Source organism: Typopeltis vanoorti, chromosome 9 (assembly GCF_054136105.1).
Source record: "Typopeltis vanoorti isolate ZY-2024b chromosome 9, IOZ_Tvanoo_1.0, whole genome shotgun sequence".
NCBI lineage: Eukaryota > Metazoa > Arthropoda > Arachnida > Uropygi > Thelyphonidae > Typopeltis > Typopeltis vanoorti.
The window spans coordinates 46,162,614-46,184,311 of NC_143557.1; the positions used below are offsets into that span (position 1 = coordinate 46,162,614).

A 21,698-nucleotide genomic window follows, 5' to 3' on the forward strand; every position below is an offset into this window, starting at 1 on the left:
CTGAAGGTCTGTTGATGTATGCCTCCCAAATTTGGGGCAGTTGCATACAACCAACTTTGTTGAGGTTTGGAGAGTTTCTTAGGGCTGAGGCTGATTCCATAAATAGTCTTTCGAATTTGTATTTGCTACAGTGTATTACTGTAGCTTTCTTCCACCATATACAGCCATTCTGGTCTTGCAGACCATGCTCTGCATACATGCCACAGCATACGGTGGAAGAAAGCTACAGTAATACACCGTAGCAAATACAAATTCGAAAGACTATTTATGGAATCAGCCTCAGCTGATTTCATAAATAGTCGAAAGACTATTTATGAAAGTTTCAACTTCTACTCAGTAAAGGTCGAAACTAGTCTCGGTAGTGGCCCTTCCCTTAATGTATAACATTATACATATCTGCAAGGAGATGGGTTTTGCATTATGGGAGATACTGAGATAGGAGTGATGTTAGCTTGGTCCACCTTTGCTACGAGTTGCCTGGTGTTGTACTACTTTACCCTAGTCCTGAAGATATTTTCAGGTGCAAACTTTGTTTGCTCACACTTGGATAAAGGATTAAACTAAATTTGTTATAGTTGTGTAGTACTTGCGTGCACGTGTCTTTATCTTAAGTTCCCATGAAGATCTTCGTGACGTTGCCGAAATATTGGAAAGTATATATTAAAGTTTGATTTAATTTATATTCTAGTATATGCTGTCAATTCCTTAAGTAATTAATAATCATGTTTAACCAGCGTATAAGCCTATCTACAAGAAGGAAGAAAATAACACATATCCTACATAATAAAGGATTAAAAGGAAAAGATCTATGTGTAATTACTAATATATACTGGAATCAAATGGCCTCAATAAGATATAAAAATGCATATTCTGACAACTTTGAAATCAAAAATGGAGTAAGACAATGATGTGTCTTATCACACTTACTGTACAATATATATATAGTGAGCAAGTTTTTAAAAATATTTCAGAACTGAAGGGTGTAAAAGTCAGGGGTAGGAACTTCAACAACTTCAGGTATGCAGATGACACAGTCCTTATAGCTGAATTTGAAGATGATCTTCAAAACTTAGTCACAGAAATTTTACAACAGAAGCTTAGACATGGGATTAATTATCAACCTAAAGAAAACAAAGTGCATGATTATATCAAAAGAACCAATAAATAAGAAACTAAACATAATTGTTAACAAAAAGAAAATTTAACAGGTTCAGTCTTTTATATATTTGGGACAAATGTTTACAGACAGAGGAAATTCCCTTAAAGAAATAAAAAGAAGAATAGAGATAGCAAGAAAAGCCTTTATGAAAACTGTTCTAACATCCAGAGACATTAATATAGAATCAAGAAAAAGATTAATAAAATGCTATATCTGGTCAAGCCTTCTCTACACCAGTGAAACTTGGACCCTAAATAAAGAAGCAGAGAAAAAAATTAGAAGCTTTTGAAATGTGGACCATCAGAAGAATGTTGAAAATACCATGGGTAGAGAAAATGAAAAAACGAAGATGTTTTAAAGAAAGCAAAAATGAAAAGAACATTAATGAAAATAATTAAAGAATGAAAACTTAAATATTTTGGATATCTAACTAGACAAGAAAACATTCAGAAATTAATATTAGAAGGGAAACTGGATGGAAAAAAAAGGGGGGGGGGAGAGGTAGACCCAGGAGAATGTGGTTTGAAGGCATTAAGGACTGGACTGGCTTGAATTACCATAAACGTTCCACAGCAGCAAAAGAAAGAAAAATATTCCATGAGGTGGATGCCAACCTCCTTCCAGGAGATGGCACTTGAAGAAGTGTTGATACTGTCCCACTCTAGTAACATATGCACCTTTCTTGTCACCTAATTGGCACTCACTTTTGAAGAATTTATTACATACTCTCTCTCTCTCTCCAGTTTCATCCACATATCCTTTAATATGTGCCATGAGTATGTTTTGTACACACTGCACTGCACAAAATCCCACAAATTCAAATCACCTGACAACGTGGTCTTTGCCACCATTGTTTTACCATGCACTGGTGCCATATCAACAATATCATATTTAAACAAAAAAATATGTTTACTTACAAACTAAATAACTCAGTCAATCACAACCCATTTAAAACAAAAGCTACAATAAGTTACCCTACTATTATTATTAATATTGCACCCTCCATGGAGTCAGCACACTCATCGTGGGAGGTTTGTTCAACTGATAACAAATTTCTCAGAATGAATCTTAAAACCCTTAACACTCTTTGAATTAACAACACATTCTGGTAATGCATTATATTAACTGACAATTCTCCATATAAAAAATCTATTCCTCACATCACTCTTCACCACACTCTTACAAAACTTCCAGGGATGGCTTCTAGTTTGTCCCCTTTCACTTTCTACTCTTTTTATAATCTCATCTGCATTAATCCAATAAATTAAATTTGTCTTACTTAAAAGTTGGTACATCTGTCATAAGCATCCATGTAAAATTGCAAGTCATTCTATCAAGTAGTTTGTTTTATACAGTTGTCTGAAGCAAATATGCTGCCCGTATCCCTTGAAATGAATAAAATTGAGTATAGTGTGGTTATAAAATTCTTTGTAAAGAAGATTTAATGCCAAAATAAATTCATTCAAAATTCATAAAAGTTTATGGGCACTCTTCTCCTTCGTTTCTGACAATTAAGAAATGGACTGCCGAGTTTAAACATGGCTGTACCAGCCTTGAAGATGATCCACGTGGAAGACGTCCAAAAAGTGTAACAACACCAGAAATCATTGATCAAGTGCCCGATATGTTATCGGATGACCAGTGAGTCAAAGTGCACAAAATTGCTGAAACCATAGGCATTTCAAAAGAATGTGTAGGATATATTTTGCATGAAGAATTGCAAATGACTTTACAATAGATGGGTGTTGCGCTTGCTCACAGAAGATCAAGAACGCACTCACATGAAAATCTCTGAACAGTGCTTGGAACGTTTTAAAAAGAATAAAACCGATTTTGTGCATCGATTTATTACTATGAATGCGACTTGGATTCACAATTACACACCAGAATCTAAACAGCAGTCAAAACAGTGGACAGAAGCCAGTTGTTCAGTGCCAAAGACAAAGTCGGTTCCATCAGCAGTAAAGGTCATTGCATTGGTTTTTTGGGATGCTAAAGGCAATTGGTTTATTAATTATCTTGAAAAGGGTAAAACAATAACTGGTGAATGTTATTCCGATCTTTTAACCTGACTAAGCAAAAACGTTTGTGAGAAAAGACCTGGTTTGCAGAATAAAAAAATAATCTTTCATCAGGATAATTCACTTGCACACAAAAGTGTTTTGGCAATTGGGAAAATTAAGGGATCTGCACTATGAATTGTTGGAACATCCACTCTATTTCTCAGATTTGGCTCCCTCTGACTTCTATCTCTTCCCAAAACTAAAAATCTTCCTCACTGGTCAGCGTTTTTCTTCGAATCAAGAGGTGATTGCAGCTGTAGAGGGGTATTTTGCAGATCTTACTGCGAACCACTAAAGGGATGGGATAACAGTGCTGGAGCATCGTTGGAATAAATGTATTATTCTTAACCACGCTACAGGCCAAGATGTTTATATATGTCCAGGTTACAATGGATGTGAAGTGCATATTAAAATTGTAATACCATTGATATTACATTGAAATATATGATGGATACGAAGCGTATGACGATGCGTATTTGATTCATAATGGCCAGTAAGGTGGTTAAGGGAGATGATGTTGAAAAATAAAAATAATTCTGAAATTATAAATTCGTTTTTTCATTGTTAGGCCAAGAAATTTTCAGACCACTTTCATATCACTTCTTTTCCTCCTATCCACCAAACTCTGTAATCCACATTTTTTTCAACCTCTCTCCATAGCCGGTAGTCCAAAGTCCTGATATTGTTTTAGTTGTTCTCCTCTGGACCTTTTCCAATGTCTCCACATCACACTGAACACTAGGTGACTAGATTTGAGCACAATAGTCCAAGTGTGGTCTGACCAGTGCTTTATACAGTGGCACAACCACTTCCTTATCCCTACATATTACAGTACTTCTTATCATAGTAGCACTACAATATACAGCTTTTGCAACACTTGCAATATGCTCTCTAAACTTCAGTCTACTGTCAATCATCACTCCTAAATCTCAAATATCATCCACTCCCTGAAGTAAGGCAACATCAACATAGTAGACACCCTTATATTTCTGTACTCCAAAATGCAACACTTTGCAATTTTTAATATTAATGCTACAGCCCCACTCCTTTATCCAAGTCAAAAGTTTATTCAAATATTCCTGAAAGGAATTAATATCAGCAATGGTACTTACAATTCTCCCCAACTTTGAATCATCAGCAAACAACTGAAGATCCCCAGTCAATCCATATGACATATCATATACAAAGAAGTTAAACAGCAGGGTCCAAGAAGAGAACCCTGGGGCATGTAACTGGTTTCCCTCCATTTTTTGAGACACTGCTCCATCATACACAACTTGCTTATATCATTCAGAGAAAATCTCTGATCTATCTAACCAACCCACTATCTATTCCAAGCATGTACAGCTTATCCACCAACTTATCATGTGGTAATCTACCAAACACTTTTGAAAACTTCAGGAATATCACTATATATGATTCACTCTTATCTAACACACTTGTCACCTTGTCATAAAATGCACGTAAGTTACTAAAACAAGAAGTACATTTTACAAATTCATGCTGATCATCATAAAGAATGCTATGATGATCAGCATGGATGTCCATCAAACCAATCCTGTATTCTATTCCTAACCAATCTCTCCACCACCTTGACCACAACTGCAGTTATACAGACCTGTGTATAATTGGAAACTTCTGTCCTAGAACTATGCTTGTGAAATGGTACTATTTTGCCTTCTTTCCACTCCTTAGGAACCCTACCCACTGCAAACCTTTCATTAAATAAACAGGTGAAGGGCATAGCGAACTGTTGTGCACATTCCTTAAGAATATATGGGCATATGTCATTACAATCCCACAGTCTTATTAACATCTAACTCAACAAAATATCATCAACTAAAAACTTAACTTCCAGGAGCACTGATAGCTACACAATACACCACCTAATGACCAACGTGTACCACATTGATGGAACTGTACTCCAGGAAATAGATGAAGCTACAAATTTATAGGTGGTGGTAGACAGAGAGTAAAAGTTTAAGAACACAAAAAATTGAAGAACACAAACAAGTGGAGATAACGAAGTTGTTATGCCTCATTACAAGGTCTTGATATGTCCATATCTGGATTACTGTGTTCATATCAGGTCTCCTGGATTTCTTCGGAATGAGGAAGCAGTGGAGAATATTCAGAGGCAAGTGACCAAGATCTGTGGAATTTTCCTTTTGAGGATAGATTGAGAGTGTGTAGATTACAGAAGTTGGTTGATAGGGAAAAAAAAAGAAAAAAAAAAAAGAAAAGAACACCTGGAAAATAAGTTTCTCTAGGTAGTGACTAGATTTGAACTAATAACAGCTCTCTTCTGCTGATCTAGCATTACACAAGTTAGCAAAAGCACAGTTCTGGAATTTCAATATTATCAATCTAAGGGCAAAAAAATAAGTAGTTTGCACCTGAGAATGATTTTATCTCACGAACAAAGGTCGTTGTAAGCATTATGTTTCAAAGACTTGAGGAAATAAATGATACTAATTAGAGGTAAATAACTAAGTTCAACACCATGGCCTTACGCATGCCAACAACACTGTGCTGATTAAAATTCGATCATTTTAGTCAAATGACTCACAACAATTATTATGTATAGTAGGTTACTGCATTTTAGCATATTAATTATTATTAAACAAGACCTCATGGAGTCAAAGACTCATCTAGGAGGTCCTTTTATCTCACACACATCTCATCATACCGGGTCTTAAACACATTCAAACTCCTTGCAGACACCACACTCTCAGGCAAGGCATTCCAATCATTCACAACTCTGCACGAAAAAAACCTGCCTCTCACTCCCCTACTCACACCCTCTTTATACAGTTTCCAGGGATGACCTCTGGTTCTCCCCTGATCTCCCACTATTCTCTGTAGAACTTCTCCACCATTGATCCTATAACAACCCCTTACCAACTTATAGGTCTCTATCATATCTCCCCTCTTCCTTCTCTCCACTAGACTCTGCAAATTACATCTTTTCAATCTTTCCTCATGCTCGACATTCCAGAGGTCAGAAACTACCTTAGTCAGTCGCCTTTGGACCCTTTCCAACATCTCTTCATCCTTCTGAAAACCAGGTGACCAAATCTGGGCACAATAGTCCATGTGTGGCCCTACTTCTACACGTCAGTGTCCTCCTCATCATTCCCAGAAGTCTTTGTGTTGTCTTCACAATTTTGGCGATGTGTCCCCTAAATTTTAGATCCTTATCCACTATCACTCCCAGATCTCTTATTTCCTCTACTTCCAACAATATATTCTCACCAAGCATAAATTCTGCATCCCATCTTTGTTTTCCAAATTTTAAAACCTTACATTTTGCAACATTGAACTCACATCCCCATTTGCTTGCCCAATCACTCAATTTATTCAAGTCTTCTTGCAAGGCCCACAACATCTTCACTACTCTTTATGGTTTGTCCCAACTTTGCATCATCTGCAAACAACTGAATATCTCCATCCAAATCTTCGCCAATATCATTAATATACAAGTTAAATAGTAATGGCCCTAAAACAGATCCCTGAGGCACTTCACTAGTGACTTTCCTTTTCCTGGATATTGCACCCCCATACACAACTTGTTGATACCTATCAGATAGCCAGTCTCCAATCCAATGCACTAATCTAATATCCAACCCCATTTGCTCTAATTTGACTGTCAACTTATCATGAGGTACTCTATCAAAAGCTTTTGCAAAATCAAAGTATATTACTGTGTATCCTTCTCCTCTGTCAAAAGGAAGCAGTCACTTTATTGTAATAAGTAAGTAGATTACTAAAACACGACCTCCCTTTAGAAAATCCATGTTGTCCATCAAAGATTATACCATTGTTGTCAACCCAACTCTGGATCCTAGTTCTCACAAGCTTCTCCAACAACTTAACCACAACACCTGACACACAGATAGGCCTATAGTTTGATGCTTGAGTTCGATCACCTCCTTTATGAAGTGGCACAATCTTGCCCTCCTTCCACTCTTTAGGGACTTGACCGAGTGCAAGACTCGTATTAAAAAAATATGTCAAGGCAGGTGTCAACTCTCTGGCACATTCCTTCAGAATACGCGGTGATATATTATCAAGGCCCACAGCCTTATTTACATCTAGTTTACTCAACTCCCCAAACACCTCTTGCTCACTTACAGTCAGTCTCTCCTCCCCATCATCAACTGCTCTTAATCTCTCCATGAAGTCACATTCACAAGATTGAAAGATCTTTATGAATTGCTCATTAAGTATCTCCACAACACATTCTGCAACAGCTGTCTTTATACCATTTCCTCCGATCAATGTCATCCTTCCATAATCATTCTTTCTTTTGCTGGCTACATATCGAAAGAACTCCCTAGGATTCTTTTTAGCTTCATTAGCTAACTGCTGTTCATACCTCTCTTTAGCTACTCTCACCAACCAAGTCACTCTCCTTGCCTGGTCTTTGTAGAACTCATGAAATTGGTTACTTCCACTTCTCTTATGCTGCCTCCACAATGCCCTCTTTTTGCATGCTTAATCTCTTTATTCATCCATCTCACACCTAACTTACTTAACCTTCTCACCCATGGTATACATTTAGACATTGCATCCACTAAATATTTTTTGAAAATCCCCCAAGCTGCATTGATCTCTTTTCCAGCTAACTCCTCATTCCATGCTACACCTGCAAGCTGTCTCCTGAGCTCTTCATGACAAGACAACAGAAGTCTCAAATACTTACTTTCTGAGTATATCAACTTGGCTCAACTTTTGCAAATAATAATAATGAAAAGGTTAGGAAAAGGAAATCAAGCATTTCTGAATCATAATTTCCTGATATGTACTCTAAATGGGTGCAACATTAGGATAGAATTATGACTTAATTAAGCTTACATTATTAATAGCTTCCTATCAATAATTTATTTCCAAAATAAACAATTATTTTTCAGATCTCTAATACTGTTGAGCTTAAGATTTCAGTCTTCTGAGGCATTATTAACTGCATCATCACCTAGATGTTTACCCTCCTCTGGATTATTATTTACTGAAATCCACTGATAGGGGTACCTATGAGGGCATAACTCAAATCCTAAAAAAAAAAAAAATTATCTTCAATCTAAACTTTCAACTTTCAAAATTATGCAATGCAACCATCAAAAAGCTTTTCTTAGTTATCTATTTTGGTAGTTCTGAATAACTGGTTTCTGATGGCTTTATGCACCTAATTTTGCAATCTCTTGATGTTTTCTCCAATCACTATTCCCTAACTTCTTATCACGTGAAATAATTTTTCAAAGTAATAATTACTCCAGAGAATCAGAATATCTCCATCTTCAGTTTTTATATCACAATTATCACCTTCCCTTCCTTTTACAGAACTCTCTCTCCCTTCTGTCTTCCCCCTTCACTTCTAATATTTTTCTTCAATAACCCCAAGAACATTTTTCTTCAATATTCTTTTGAAAGGCTTCCTTTATTTCACTACTTTTATACACAGCTTGGGTTTCTGACATGTTTCTCTATACTCTTTAAGGGCATTACATGCTGACTTTAAATATTACTTCTTTTTCAGGATAGCTTCTACTTCCTGCATTTCCAATTTGGACCTATACCTTCCAGGTCCAACAATCAATCAATATTTTCTTCAGATTTTGCCAATGGGCCTATAAAGGATTTGTTTCTGTTTGCGAACTTTTTTCCTAGTTATATTTGTATATTTAATTCTCCAGTTCATCTCTGAAAGTTTCCGAACTTTGTTTATTTTTGAAATTTCAAACATACTTTTCTTTCAATATAATACTCATTTTTATGCTCCTCCTTCAAAACTAGATGATGTTTTTTTCTATTTCAAATTCCATGTATTTTCTTTTATCCTGAACTAATGTGAAAACAGCACTACATACAATATATTATTATTAGATGACATCTCTACTACTTAAGTGGTGTGTTAGCTTTTCCAGAGGCTCTTATTAGCTTTAGCTCTGCCCTTTTCCCAAAATTTCAAGATGTTCCACTACCACTCACGAGACCAACATGAACCAGTTTTACTTTTTTTGGGGGGGGGGGATTAAAACTTACTTCAGTTCTATTATCAGGTGAAAAATAATGTTGGATAAAGGAAGTAAAGAAAATGCACACATTATACTTATTTAAAATTTCATCAAAGCATCTACCAGAATACCATATGTTAACTGATTAAAAAAAAGATGGAAATAGATAAATAACAGATTAATTAATTGAAAATAATGGGTGGAGACATTGTTTGATAGATATCAAACTTTCTATCAGAGCACGAGGACTCAAAACAAAGGAGAAACAAGCTAGGTGTCACAGACTTTATGTTAATAACATGGGCCTGCAAAATTTGAGTCATGAAAAGTTGAAAATATTGAGAGTGTGTGTGGAAACCTGTTTCCGATTTATTTTTGATCAAATATCTCTCCCATTTTTCTCTATCACATAAGGATTTTTCACAAAATGGATCTCAATATTACAGTAAAATAGGTATAAAATGCATTATATTAAGTAAAATAACAGTATTTAAAATTTTCCATAAACATTTTTGGAATGAAAGTATTGGAAAAAAAATTTTTAATTAAAGTAATTAAAGATTAACCATTAGTTCATGGTTCATATTTCGTTGTGGTGTCTTTCTTTTTCTTTCAAAGCTTCTTGTTGAACTTTTTCTGCAAAATTCTTTTCCTGGGTTGTCTCTGTGCAACATCTATTGCAGTGCTCCCCAACCTGTGGTCCGAGGACCCCCGGGGTTCCGCGAGTAATTCAAAGGGGGTCTGCGGGATAGTTTATTTTCAATAAACTTTATCTTATCATGTTGCTCACACCTGGGATATTTGCAATGTATATCTCTGGCTCTTGACGCCCATGGTTTAAGTAAAAATTAACATGAATGTTGGTACCGTTACTTCTTTCCTTTGTAAAGCAAAGGTGAATAACCAACCTTTTGTAATTTAATTTAATAAATTATAATTTATAATATTATAATGGGTTTGAGATTTATAATATTATAATTTATATTACCAAATAAATTTCATAATATTATAAATTTTATAATATTATACAAGTGCGTTTTTCTCGGTTTAATTTCAGTTTTTCTGCTTTTGATCAAATAATCGAGTTCACAACGAAACTTCTGATTTTCAATTTGTTCACGATCCAATTTAGATATGGATTGGTGGTTAAAGTGTGGATCGTTGAAATGCAAGACAGATGATAATCCGAGTGGATCTAGTGTTGTCAAAAATAATACTAGTGCAGATAAAGCTCCTTCTCTCAAAAAATCACACAAATATTGTCCATCCTATTTTCAAATGGGATTTTCTGTTCTGAATAAAGAAGGTGAAGACAGACCACAGTGTGTTCTTTGTTGCGAAGTTTTATCGAAGGAATCTATGAAACCGTTGAAGTTGAGATGCCACCTTGAAACAAAACATGACGAATCAGTTAATAAACCAATAGAATATTTTCAAAATAAAAAACTGCAACTTTGTGGTTCACAGAATTCAGTTAAGGACATTGTGTGTGGAACAAAAAATGAAAAGGATGCTCTTGCCTCTTACGAAGTCGCCCTTCTGATTGCTAGAAATGGACAACCCCATACAATTGCGGAAGATTTAATTTTGCCTGCGACAAAAGCGATAACAAAGAACTTGTTTAGTGGAAAACATGTCAACGAGATGTCTCTAATAATGTTATCTGACAATACTGTGAAAAGAAGAAGAATTGACAAGATGACTCAAAATGTGAAAGATATTTTGCTAGAACGGTTACATCATGGTGAATATATTTTGCATTGCAGTTGGATGAAAGCCATGATATTTCAAATAATGCTAATTTGCTAGCTTTTGTGCGATATGAACACAAAAATAAAGTTTGTGAAGAATTTTTGTTCTGTGTCATTACCTCTTCATACAGCTGCTGAAGCCCTTTTCAAAGTTGTCAATGACGTCATAACTATAAATAAACTTCAATGGGAAAAATGTGTAGGTATCAGCACAGATGGTGCTCAGGCAATGTCGGGAATATATAAAGGTTTGCTCGCACATATCCAGAAAGTCGCACCTATTGTGAAATGGACAAATTGTTATATACACCGCGAAGTACTAGCTACAGGCCATATGCCCTCCAAAATGAAAACTGTTCCAGACGAGGCAGTAAAAATTGTCAATTTTATTAAAGTCCGTCCTCTTAACAGCCAGTTATTTTCTGCACTTTGTAATGAAATGGGAAGTGATCCCAAACACTTATTATTGCACTCAGAAATCCGATGGCTGTCCGGGGTAAGGTTCTGATGTGGTTGTTTCAGCTTCGTGACGAAGTAAGGTTGTTCCTCATAAACTCCAAATTTGAATTAACACACTATTTAAATGATTTCACATGGCTCTCATCTCTTGCTTACTTGGCAGACATTTTTAACGTCTTGAATACTCTTAACTCAAGCCTTCAAGGTATAGATCTGTCACTGTATTTTCTGTGCAAGACAAGATAGAGGCAACAATCAAGAAGATAATTTGTAGTGCAACCGTATTGAGAAAGGAAAATACGATTCCTTTCACACACTGAGTGATTTCACTGATTTCAGTGAACAAACCCTTTCTAGTGATGTTGCTGAAAGTATGATTGAACATATGAGGTCATTGGCGTCTCAACTACGTCTGTATTTTCTGCTTTGTCCTGAAATAAACGACTGGATGAAAACTCTCTTTCTAGACTCGGAATATGAACTTCCTTCTATTGAAGGAGAAAAACTTATTGGGCTGTCCTGTGATTCAACGTTCAAAATGCTGTTTCCTTTGTTACCGGAGTTTTGGTTCCAAGCTAATTCTGTTTACCCTGAAATTTCCAAAAGGGCTGAAGACATCTGTTGCCATTTGGCACTACATATCTGTGCGAGACAACATTTTCCCATCTTGTATATATGAAAAACAAATACAGGAACAGTGTTAACGTGGAGCCAGATCTACATCTGAAATTATCCAGTTTTGATCCTGACATGTGAAAGTTGATGTCATGAAAAACAGCACCAGCCATCACATTATGTGAGTGTTAAATTCATAATATTAGGTCTAACTGATATGTTCATATTCTTCCCAATATCTCCATTTATAATAGTATTGCACTGTCATAAATGACACATTTAGCATTGTAAAATTGTAATTTATTACTTCATCTTTATGATATGTAAAATATAAAAAATTTCCATTTTGGATTTTATGGGGGCCGCGGTGAATTAACATTCACTACAGGGAGATCCACGACATCAAAGAGGTTGGGAAACACTGATCTATTGCAACATCTAGCAATAGTTCACCATTATGTTGACATTCCAACTGCCCTGATACATTTTTCCATCTCCTTGATATCTTGGTGACAGTTCCCAGATTCTCAGGAAAGTCTCATTCTAGTCTAAATGAGAGTTGACAAAGTGCACTTTTAAGCTCATGGAGCATCCCAAATCCTTGAATTTCTATAGCATGTCTTCAACAATCATTTTATAGTTGGGGTCCTTCTGATTTCCTGAAAATGTGGTCACCACCTCTTCCAAAGCTTTCCATGATTCTTTTTCAACAGCTGCCATTTTTGATATATAAACAGTTTATCCTTCATAAGTTTCCTGATGCCCGGACCAATAAAAACACCTTCTTTCAATTTTTCTGTAGATAATCCTGGAAATTTTGCACAGATGTATTTAAAACACTCTCCTTCTTTCGACAAAGCCTTGACAAATTGCTTCATCAATCCAAGCAAAGCGGGGGTAAAAGGATTTTTTTCCGAGCAACCAAAGTTTCGTGTAACACAATTTTACTTCCAAGTTCTAATGTGACTCTTTCTGGCCATTCCTTCTTGATCGAATATTGCTCTCGATCTCGGCTGTCCTACTCCTACAAAAAGCATTGGTATTTGGTGTATCATCTTTGTTAGGTGAATTTTTGCAACCTCTTGAAGCCATTACAAACACCACTTAAAACACAGTTAAATGAATTTTAACGAGTGACATCAACACTATTACACGACACTACGTAAAAAATTTAAAAAACGGCAAACACATTAAAGTAAATATTCACACTAACTTAGAAAATATGCCACCTTTCAGAAATATGATAACCTTGGTAGTCAACAACTAAAGAATCACACAAGAAAATGTGTCTGTGGCAACAGGAAAGTCATCCGTTATCTTGGTGAATCAGATTCAAAGTAGCCACCTGAACTTTTATGTGGAAATTTCTTTATTTACCATAAAAAGGCTAAACAACTAATTAATTGTAAATAAAAGAGAATGGAAATAAATACCAATGTGCTGAATTTAAATCCACATACTACTAATAAAAATGATAAAATTAGAAATTGGGTAAAATTGGTGGGTGATGGAATTTTTTTACTTTTTCTGAACTCATCATCTAAAAATCTATAAGAATCAATTATTACTTCTCAGACGACTTTTCCATCGCAAGCCTGTGTAATTTGCGAGTAATTTGAAAAAGATTACTTCTTTGCATATGATGCGAACTTTGGGAAAGTTAAAAGGAGTGATTCATATACATTCCCTTCAAGAGGATTTGATGTATGTTTGTGTGTGTGTGTGTGTGTGTGTGTGTGTTGGGGGGGGGGGGGGGGGAGAATGACTAAAATACACTTAGCTAGCAGACCTGTTCTATTGAAGGTGTTGTAGGAGATCTAGCTAAGATTCAGTTGTTTGTCCATGATAATGAATATTAGAGACTTAATTCTTGGGAGACCCAAGTCTGAATTTGATTACCACCTCTTTCAAAGCTTTCCATGCTTCTTTTTAAACAGCTGCCATTTTTTCTTCAAACAGTTTATCCTACAATTTTTTTTAAAAAATTGTTGAGCCCATACACGAGAGAGGTAGGTTGGTCAACCTATAGTACATTAGTATTATACTATACCGTATGTGGATAAAAAATTATACCCGTATATAGGTATTAAATGCTCGACATTCATGAAAACAAGGCCTGATCAAGTCTTTCACCTAAAAGCAATTTTAGGCACAATGTAAGAACAGTGAAGGAAAACTTACTATTACAAACGAGTGATATTTCTTGCTGGAAACAGTGGCATGGAGAACTCAAATCCATACAATGGACTATTTATCTATTAACATGTTTATATAACTATCTAATAACCTATTTATTAAGTGGGTGGTATTTTTTTGGACTTAGCATTCTCAGAGCATAAAAGCATTTTTTTGCATATTCAAGGGCAGAGTCAAGTAAACGTAAAAAGACAATTTTAGTGTTCCACTATTTATGGTCCCAATATAGGATCTTATACAGTAGATAACTACATAATGATGAACTCTGCTTGAACAAATAAGACCATATTTTGAAATTAATTTTTGGGGATTAAAAAAAAACTTCAAAACAATTCAACAACAAGTAAGTTAAGATATTATTAACTCCTTGGAATGTTAGTTATGAGGGAAGATTGAAGGAAAGTAACATAAAGGGGATTCATGATGATAGATGAGAAAGACATAACTAAGATATTAGTGAAAAGTAAAAGGAGGATAGGAGAGCAAGAGGATTCCTTGGAAATTGTATAAAGAAGTGATAAAAAAAGGGATGCAGATTTTTCTATGAAGAGGATGTGAGCAAGTGAGTGATATTTCTTGCTAGAAACAGTGGCATGGAGAACTCATAATCCATACAATGGACTAATTATCTATTAACACGATAAAACAAAAATATTTATTAAGCTGGTGGTATTTTTTGGGCTTAGCATTCTAGATTTCAAGCATTTTTCATAGACAAAAAGGCACTATAATTAAGTAACTGTGCAAATGAATTCAATCATAATAGAAAACAGAGAACTAACCTTCAGCATGGAACCCCTCCAGGGCTGGATTATATAGACTGATTCTGCCCTTGGATTAATATTCATTTCAAAATAAGTTTCGATAATTTGGAGTAAATTAATGCAGATGTTCAGATTAAAAATTAAATAACTGTTAAAATGTGTTAGGAATTTAATTCTCATATTTGAAACAGCTTTTTAGTAGTGCTGTTTTCTTCCCTTGAATCTGAATGAAAGGAAGAATGGAGTCATCATTAGCAAAAATTTCCTAATATCAACAAGCATGTTCACATTAGCCAAAATTTGGGAGAATATTACATTGTGTAACTATTGATGGTGATGTGAATTAATATTATGAAAGAAGTTAAAACACAACGGTAACAATAATAATAAAAGCAAAAGAGAATCTAATTAATTTGAACTGTGATCTAGTGTAGCATATACCATTCTCTTTTTATAAAAGAGAAAAAAAAGCATTAAAATCTAAAATATCTAAAATAAAAATATTACAAATAAAAAAGATTACATTAAAACTTTTAATCTGAAAGTGTAGAACTGAAACATATGAAATATCAATTTAAAAAAATCTGAGAGGTAAGCGATAGCAATTTCTTGAGGTTATTATGAGAAGGAAGTGCTCGATCTTTCTTCATTTCACAAGCATTTGTAATACTACAAGAGTGACCGAACATGTTTTTTTTTTTTTTTTTTCATGTATACAGAAAAACCATTCCTTTATTTCTTAAATGTCCTAATCTAAAATGGATTGATTAAATAATGGTATGTAATGTAGACCACACATATTGTTAGATAAAAGTTAGTTCTCATACCTACCTTGCTAGGATTCTCTTGAAAGATAAATGTGGTGTAAAATTTTTCTAATATTTGTGTACAAGACACTACAGCAATTACAACATTATAAGCAGCACCGTGATATTTTCTACGAAGATCCAACAACAGGTTTTCCCCTCGCATATCCTCCTTTCTCGCAGAATGTGCATATCTAGAAAATAATTTATGAAAAGTAAGCCATTCATCTGCTGTAATAAATTTAAAGATGGTTGGGAATTTATTTTTTAAATAAATTTCTGAATTTTCAATCGAGTCTAGTAGCATTTAATTTTGAATTTTTATCTGAGAATTAAATTGCATAATAAACCAGGAGATAGAAAAATAAGAAACTAGCCAAGTGCAGAAGCAAATGTGCTCTACGAAAACTACAGAAGGAGGATAATAACAACTAATACATTTGCAATTAAAGATGATAGATGCAAGAGAGATGGTATTATTAACTGAATCATAAATTAAAAACTAAACTCTAAATTCTAAAAAAGTGTCGCAAGTGAGCATAACGGTAGTTTTGAGCTGTGATAAAAAAAAGTGTTTTTAATCAGTGTATAGTGTGGCTTTTGTTGCTAATTGTGCTGCATTCTTTTCAGTTTGGATACAAGTGTCCTTCAGTGGTGTTGTTGTTGTTGAAATTTGCAGAAAAGATACTTTGTAGAAAAGAAATTACCGGACATCAAAATTAGTGGTAGTCATGGCCACAAATGACTTAGTTGGGGAGAAGAAAATGTTAATTGAAACTTGAAGAAGTTGTTGCAGCAGGTAAAGATGAATAGTATTGTTGGGAAAGTCATAGACATGTTGCCCAGATATGATAACAGTGAACTGAGAAGGAGAACAGAGATAATGAATAGTAAGATGACTGAGTTGTGTGAGGCAAAGGGGGATTCAATTTGTAAATTTGTGGAGTGAATTTGAAGGGAAGCTCAAATGGTATAAACACAATGGATTACATTTGAATGGGTTTGGTATTGGGGATTTAGAAAGTCTATTGTTTTCTGAGAAGGTACAGAGTCAAGAAGTTAATGTAACAAATGATCAGAGTCTACCTGTGGAACAGGATAGCACAAATCAACAGACTGTACAGCAGGAGGAAGATGGATATGAGGTTGAAGATGTGGTTGTAGCAACAAAAGGTGATGGAATGCAAAAAAGGTGAGGATGAGATAGGTAAGAATGGAAATCACAATCAGGATCAGGGAAACAGGAGTGGTCAAACCGAAGAGAGAGGCGTAGCATAGCAGCTAGAATAGAGAATGTTGGTGCTGGTAGGATGGCCTCAAACACACAGCGATTACTATATTTATACACAAATGCAAGGAGTATTCAAAACAAGAGAGCTGAGTTTGTGATAGTGATTGAGACGGTATGCCCAAAAGTAATTGGAATAAGTGAAATTTGGTTGTCTGAGGAGGTGTGATGTCAGGAATAGAATTAGGATATATAATTTTCTGGAAGGATAGAGAAGTGAAAAGAGGAGGGGGGGGGAGTGCTGTTAATGTGTCTGCAAAATGTAGAAGTTGATGGTGCATGCACAGATTTTGAATCTTTGTGATTTTGAATCTGATTGGATGCTGTTATAGGCCAGGGAATGCAGAGAATAGAATATTATTGGAATATTTCATCCTGGAGAAACAGGTTTTAATACTAAAGGGATAGGAAGAGTTTGAGATTTACAAGTATAAGAGAAGAGTTGGTTTCAAATAGTGAATACTCTGGATATCAATAAAGAATGGGATTTCTTCACATGTTTTGAAGGAATGTGCTAAAGAACTGACAGCTCTGTTGATCTGGCATTTTAATTGGAGTGTGGCAATGGAAAGGGTGCCAAGAAGTGCATAAGGATGGTGGTAGAACGGAAGTGTCAAACTATAGACGAGTTTGTATTTTTTCAGTAGTTGTGGAGACATCGGAAATATTAGTGACAGATTGTATACAGAATTGGTCAGATGAGAATAATATCAACTGTGAAGGTGAAAACATGGATTTGCTAAGGGGCACTCTTGTTTTAGTAATCTAATTGCCTTTTATAATAAAGTAACAAGAGCAGTTGATGAGGGAAAGGCATATACTGCCTTTTTTTTTTTAATTTTACAAAGGAACTTGACAGAGTGACATATGATAAATTGATATTTAAGTTACATCACATAGGATTAGATATCAAATTAGTAAATTGGATTGAAGATGCTGTTTGATAGATATCAGAGTATAAGAGAGTGGTATCAAGGTAGTAGAAGTTACAAACAGGTCCCTCGGGGGGGGGGGGGGGGGGGGGGCTCAGTATTGGGACCTTGTATTGCATAAACCTTTGGAATGAAGGGAGATATTCAGTTGTTTGCAGATGTGAAGTTGGGAAGGATTATTAGTAATAGTGCAAATGTCGTAGCCTTTCAAGAGTATTTGAATAAGCTGGACAGATGGACATAGGGATATGGGGTGTCAGTTAATGTAAAGGCTTGGAGTTTGAGATAACATCTATGGGAGGCTAAATACTCTGTTGGAGAAACTGTACTAGAGGAAATGGGACAGCAAGGGAATTTGGGGTAAGGATTGATAAAAACTTCAAGTTTAGGGGACATATCGCAAAAGTGGTGAAGGTAACACAGTGGATTGCTGCAATAGTGAGAAAGACACTTACCAGCAGAAATAGAAGAGTTAGTTTCATAGTATAAAGCAGATGTGGTCTCATCATAGAATCCTGATGAGACCACATCTGGATTCCTCTGCTCAAATTTAGTTGTCAGGATTTGAAGGGGATAAATTAACCCTGGAATGAGTGATATCGGACTGTACAATGTTAGGTATCTGGGGACATGCAGAATGCAGACTGGTAGACTGAGGACATGCAGAATCAGACTTTGGTAGATAGAAGAAGTAGAGCTGATATGATTGAAACATTTAAACTACTGAAAGGTTGATATCCCAAATCAGATTTTCACTTCAAGACAAATAGTTGAGAAATTGTGGAAATATAACCAGGATTTGTATTTAAGTTTTGATGATCTGAAAAGGCATATGACAAGGTACCAAGATAAAATCTCTTCAAAACACTGCAGTTATATGGTGTAAATTGGACATTATATCAAGCAATGCATAGTCTCTATTTAAGCTGTAGGTCAGGAGTTAAACTGGAAGGAGGTACGTACCAGGAAGATGGTTTGATGAAAAGTGATATTAAATCTGATATCAAAATTGGTGATGTTAATCTTAGCTCTTTGCTTTATGCAGATGATGTTATACTTCTAAATAAATCCAGTGCAAGTCTGCAACATTCCCTGATTAAACTGAATTTCTTTAATTTCAGTTTTACTCGTAAGATAAATCAACTTATGCCAGCTGTCCGTTATTAGGTCTCTCTCCACCTGTTCCCTGAATGACTCAATTCTGCCGATTAAGAGGCTTATTATCACTTTTTTCCCTCTTTGTTTGACAGATGTGCTCTATGTATACTAATATAACATGAAACAAAGGATAACAATGAACTAAGTATTAAACTTTAATGGCCAGATATTGCAACTTGAAAATTATAGGTCATCATCAGTATTATATAGGCTAGTGAAATGCATTATTATTATTATTATTATCCAGGTCTCCATGGAGTCAAAAGACTCATCGCGGGAGGTCCTTTTTTAGGAAATACAAAGTCTATCATACCACTCCTTGAACCCGTTAACTCCAACCACTCTCTCAGGCAATGCATTCCAAGGTTCAACCACCCTCCATGCAAAGAAACCACTCATCACCCTCTTGCACACAGCCTCCTTTCATAACTTCCATGGATGGCCCCTTGTCATCGCTCCCTCCTGCCGTTCCACCAAGTGATACATGGTATCATGGTAATGATACCATGATACCAAATAAAATACATGGTAGAACATGATCAGTGGATTATTTATAACAATGAGAGCAGTGTGGTGGTGTAAATAGAACAATGCAAGTGGTTGATATTAGATGTGTTAGATTATTTAAATAAAAAATTAATTAATAAATTAATTAAATTAATTAAAAATAAATAAAAGAATTAAAAAATATTTTATCGATCATATCTGATCAAAATAAGACTTTTCCATATCTTCAGTAAGAAGATGAAGTCATTCCAATTCAAGTTCAGTTGATGCAGCAGGGCTTCAGCAATTTTGTTAAATAAAATTTTTAAACTAGTGGTGTCATCAATGGATTAAACTTGTTTCAGAGCCAACAGATATTGCAGTCAGTATCAATTCATGTTTTGCTAAGCCAGATTTCTCAGATTTCTTATAACAATGTAACAACTGGTGTTCTTGCCTCCCCCCACAAGGAATTTGGTAGATGCACGGTAGTAAAAGATGAGATCATTTATCTTTAGAAGATCAGAGCTTGTTAAATGTCTGTTAAATGGGAATAAATGTAGACACTAGATTATATTTTAAGGATTCTTCAGAGATACCAGAAATATTGTATACGGGATCAGAACTCTGTACTGTTTTATGGTCACATGAAGTAGGCTTATACTAGCTATACATCACTTTTGCCCCCCCCCCCCCTATGTGTGAATGGAGGTAACCAATTACAAAGTTACCTGACTGACAAAGTTTTTGAGTTGTTTTAGATTTTAAATGCACACACTACGCATTTATTTCATTATAAAGATCTCAAACAGGCAGCACTAATCACTAATTTATGATAAAATAACATTTCAAAACTTAGAAGTTAATTCTGGCTTTTTATTTTTATAATTTCATAATATTTTAGTTTTTTCTATAATTCCCTCATTACTATTTGAATTTGTGCTTATTCATGTACTTTTGTGTGCTCTATGTATGGATCTGGCTAAGCCTTGTCAGTGTGTGATTTCCCACCATTTATTTACTTACCTCAAGCTACTGTTTACTCTTGAGCAATCTTCAGTAGAAGATTACACAGACTATGATAATGGATATTTATTAGCAAAAGCTGGCAAGTTTAACTTCTCTACTCTCCAATCAACAGGCTGCAAGTTCAACTCCTGCCATAGGCATATACATAGTTTGTGAATTTCTTTAGGTGGGAGATAGATCAATTTCATTGCTCAGCATAAGACCACCACCCCACTTACCTGGAAGCCAGAAGTAGGGTGAAAAATCCAGGAAAAAAAAACTACCTACAGTACTAATGTGCTATTGGTTTAGAATCTTTTCTGATTAGGAGACCTCCCCACCACTTTCCAGTATGAAACCAAGCAGCAGTACACATTGTAAAACTGTAGAGATCAAAATTTTATATGCAACTGCATGCTAGTTTATTCTGATTCCCCCTCCCCAACTCTCATTTTGCTATAGCAGGCAAAATTTTGTTGTTTTCATTGATATCTTTAAAGATGATTCTCGAATTTGATTTAGCTTCTGACAATACAAATGGCAAAAACTGAAGTATGACAATTTTTAGCATTGAAATAATGCAATGCAAAATATGAAAGTTGTACAAGATGGGGGGAGGGGGAGGATTTATTTTGCCTTTTTTCTTTCATAGTTGTATTATAACAAGTAAATTCTATATGATACTTTCCACAGCATTACTTCTGATGGCTATATTTTGAGGTGACTATTTTTTTATTTATTTTTTTAAAGTAGTCAAGCAGAACCTCCCTTTCTAAAGAATGGCTGACCTCCTTTTATATGTATTATTAATGCAGATAATTCATGTTAGTGTTGTTCTAAGCAATATGAACCTGTGTTCAGCAAATGAAATTTTCAGGTGTGTACTGTGATGACATTTGCTAGAAAATAAAGATAACAAGTCAGCTTTTAAACGTTCATTTTTTGAAATAGTTAACTTAAAATGGCAGTAATTCTAAGGGACTTTCCTGTAGTTTGTTA

General features: G+C 35.1%; 1 protein-coding gene across 3 annotated transcripts in view; it reads right to left on the reverse strand.

Moving 5' to 3' along the window:
- The window catches only part of LOC150103013 (DNA-dependent protein kinase catalytic subunit-like), an 847,149-nt gene that overhangs the window by 723,028 nt on the left and 102,423 nt on the right, over positions 1-21,698 (reverse strand). For all 3 annotated transcript variants that reach the window (XM_090397444.1, XM_090397443.1, XM_090397442.1), the window contains exon 10: positions 15,853-16,021. In XM_090397444.1, coding sequence (XP_090253570.1) covers positions 15,853-16,021 — 169 coding nt within the window. The remainder of the gene's footprint in view (positions 1-15,852; positions 16,022-21,698) is intronic.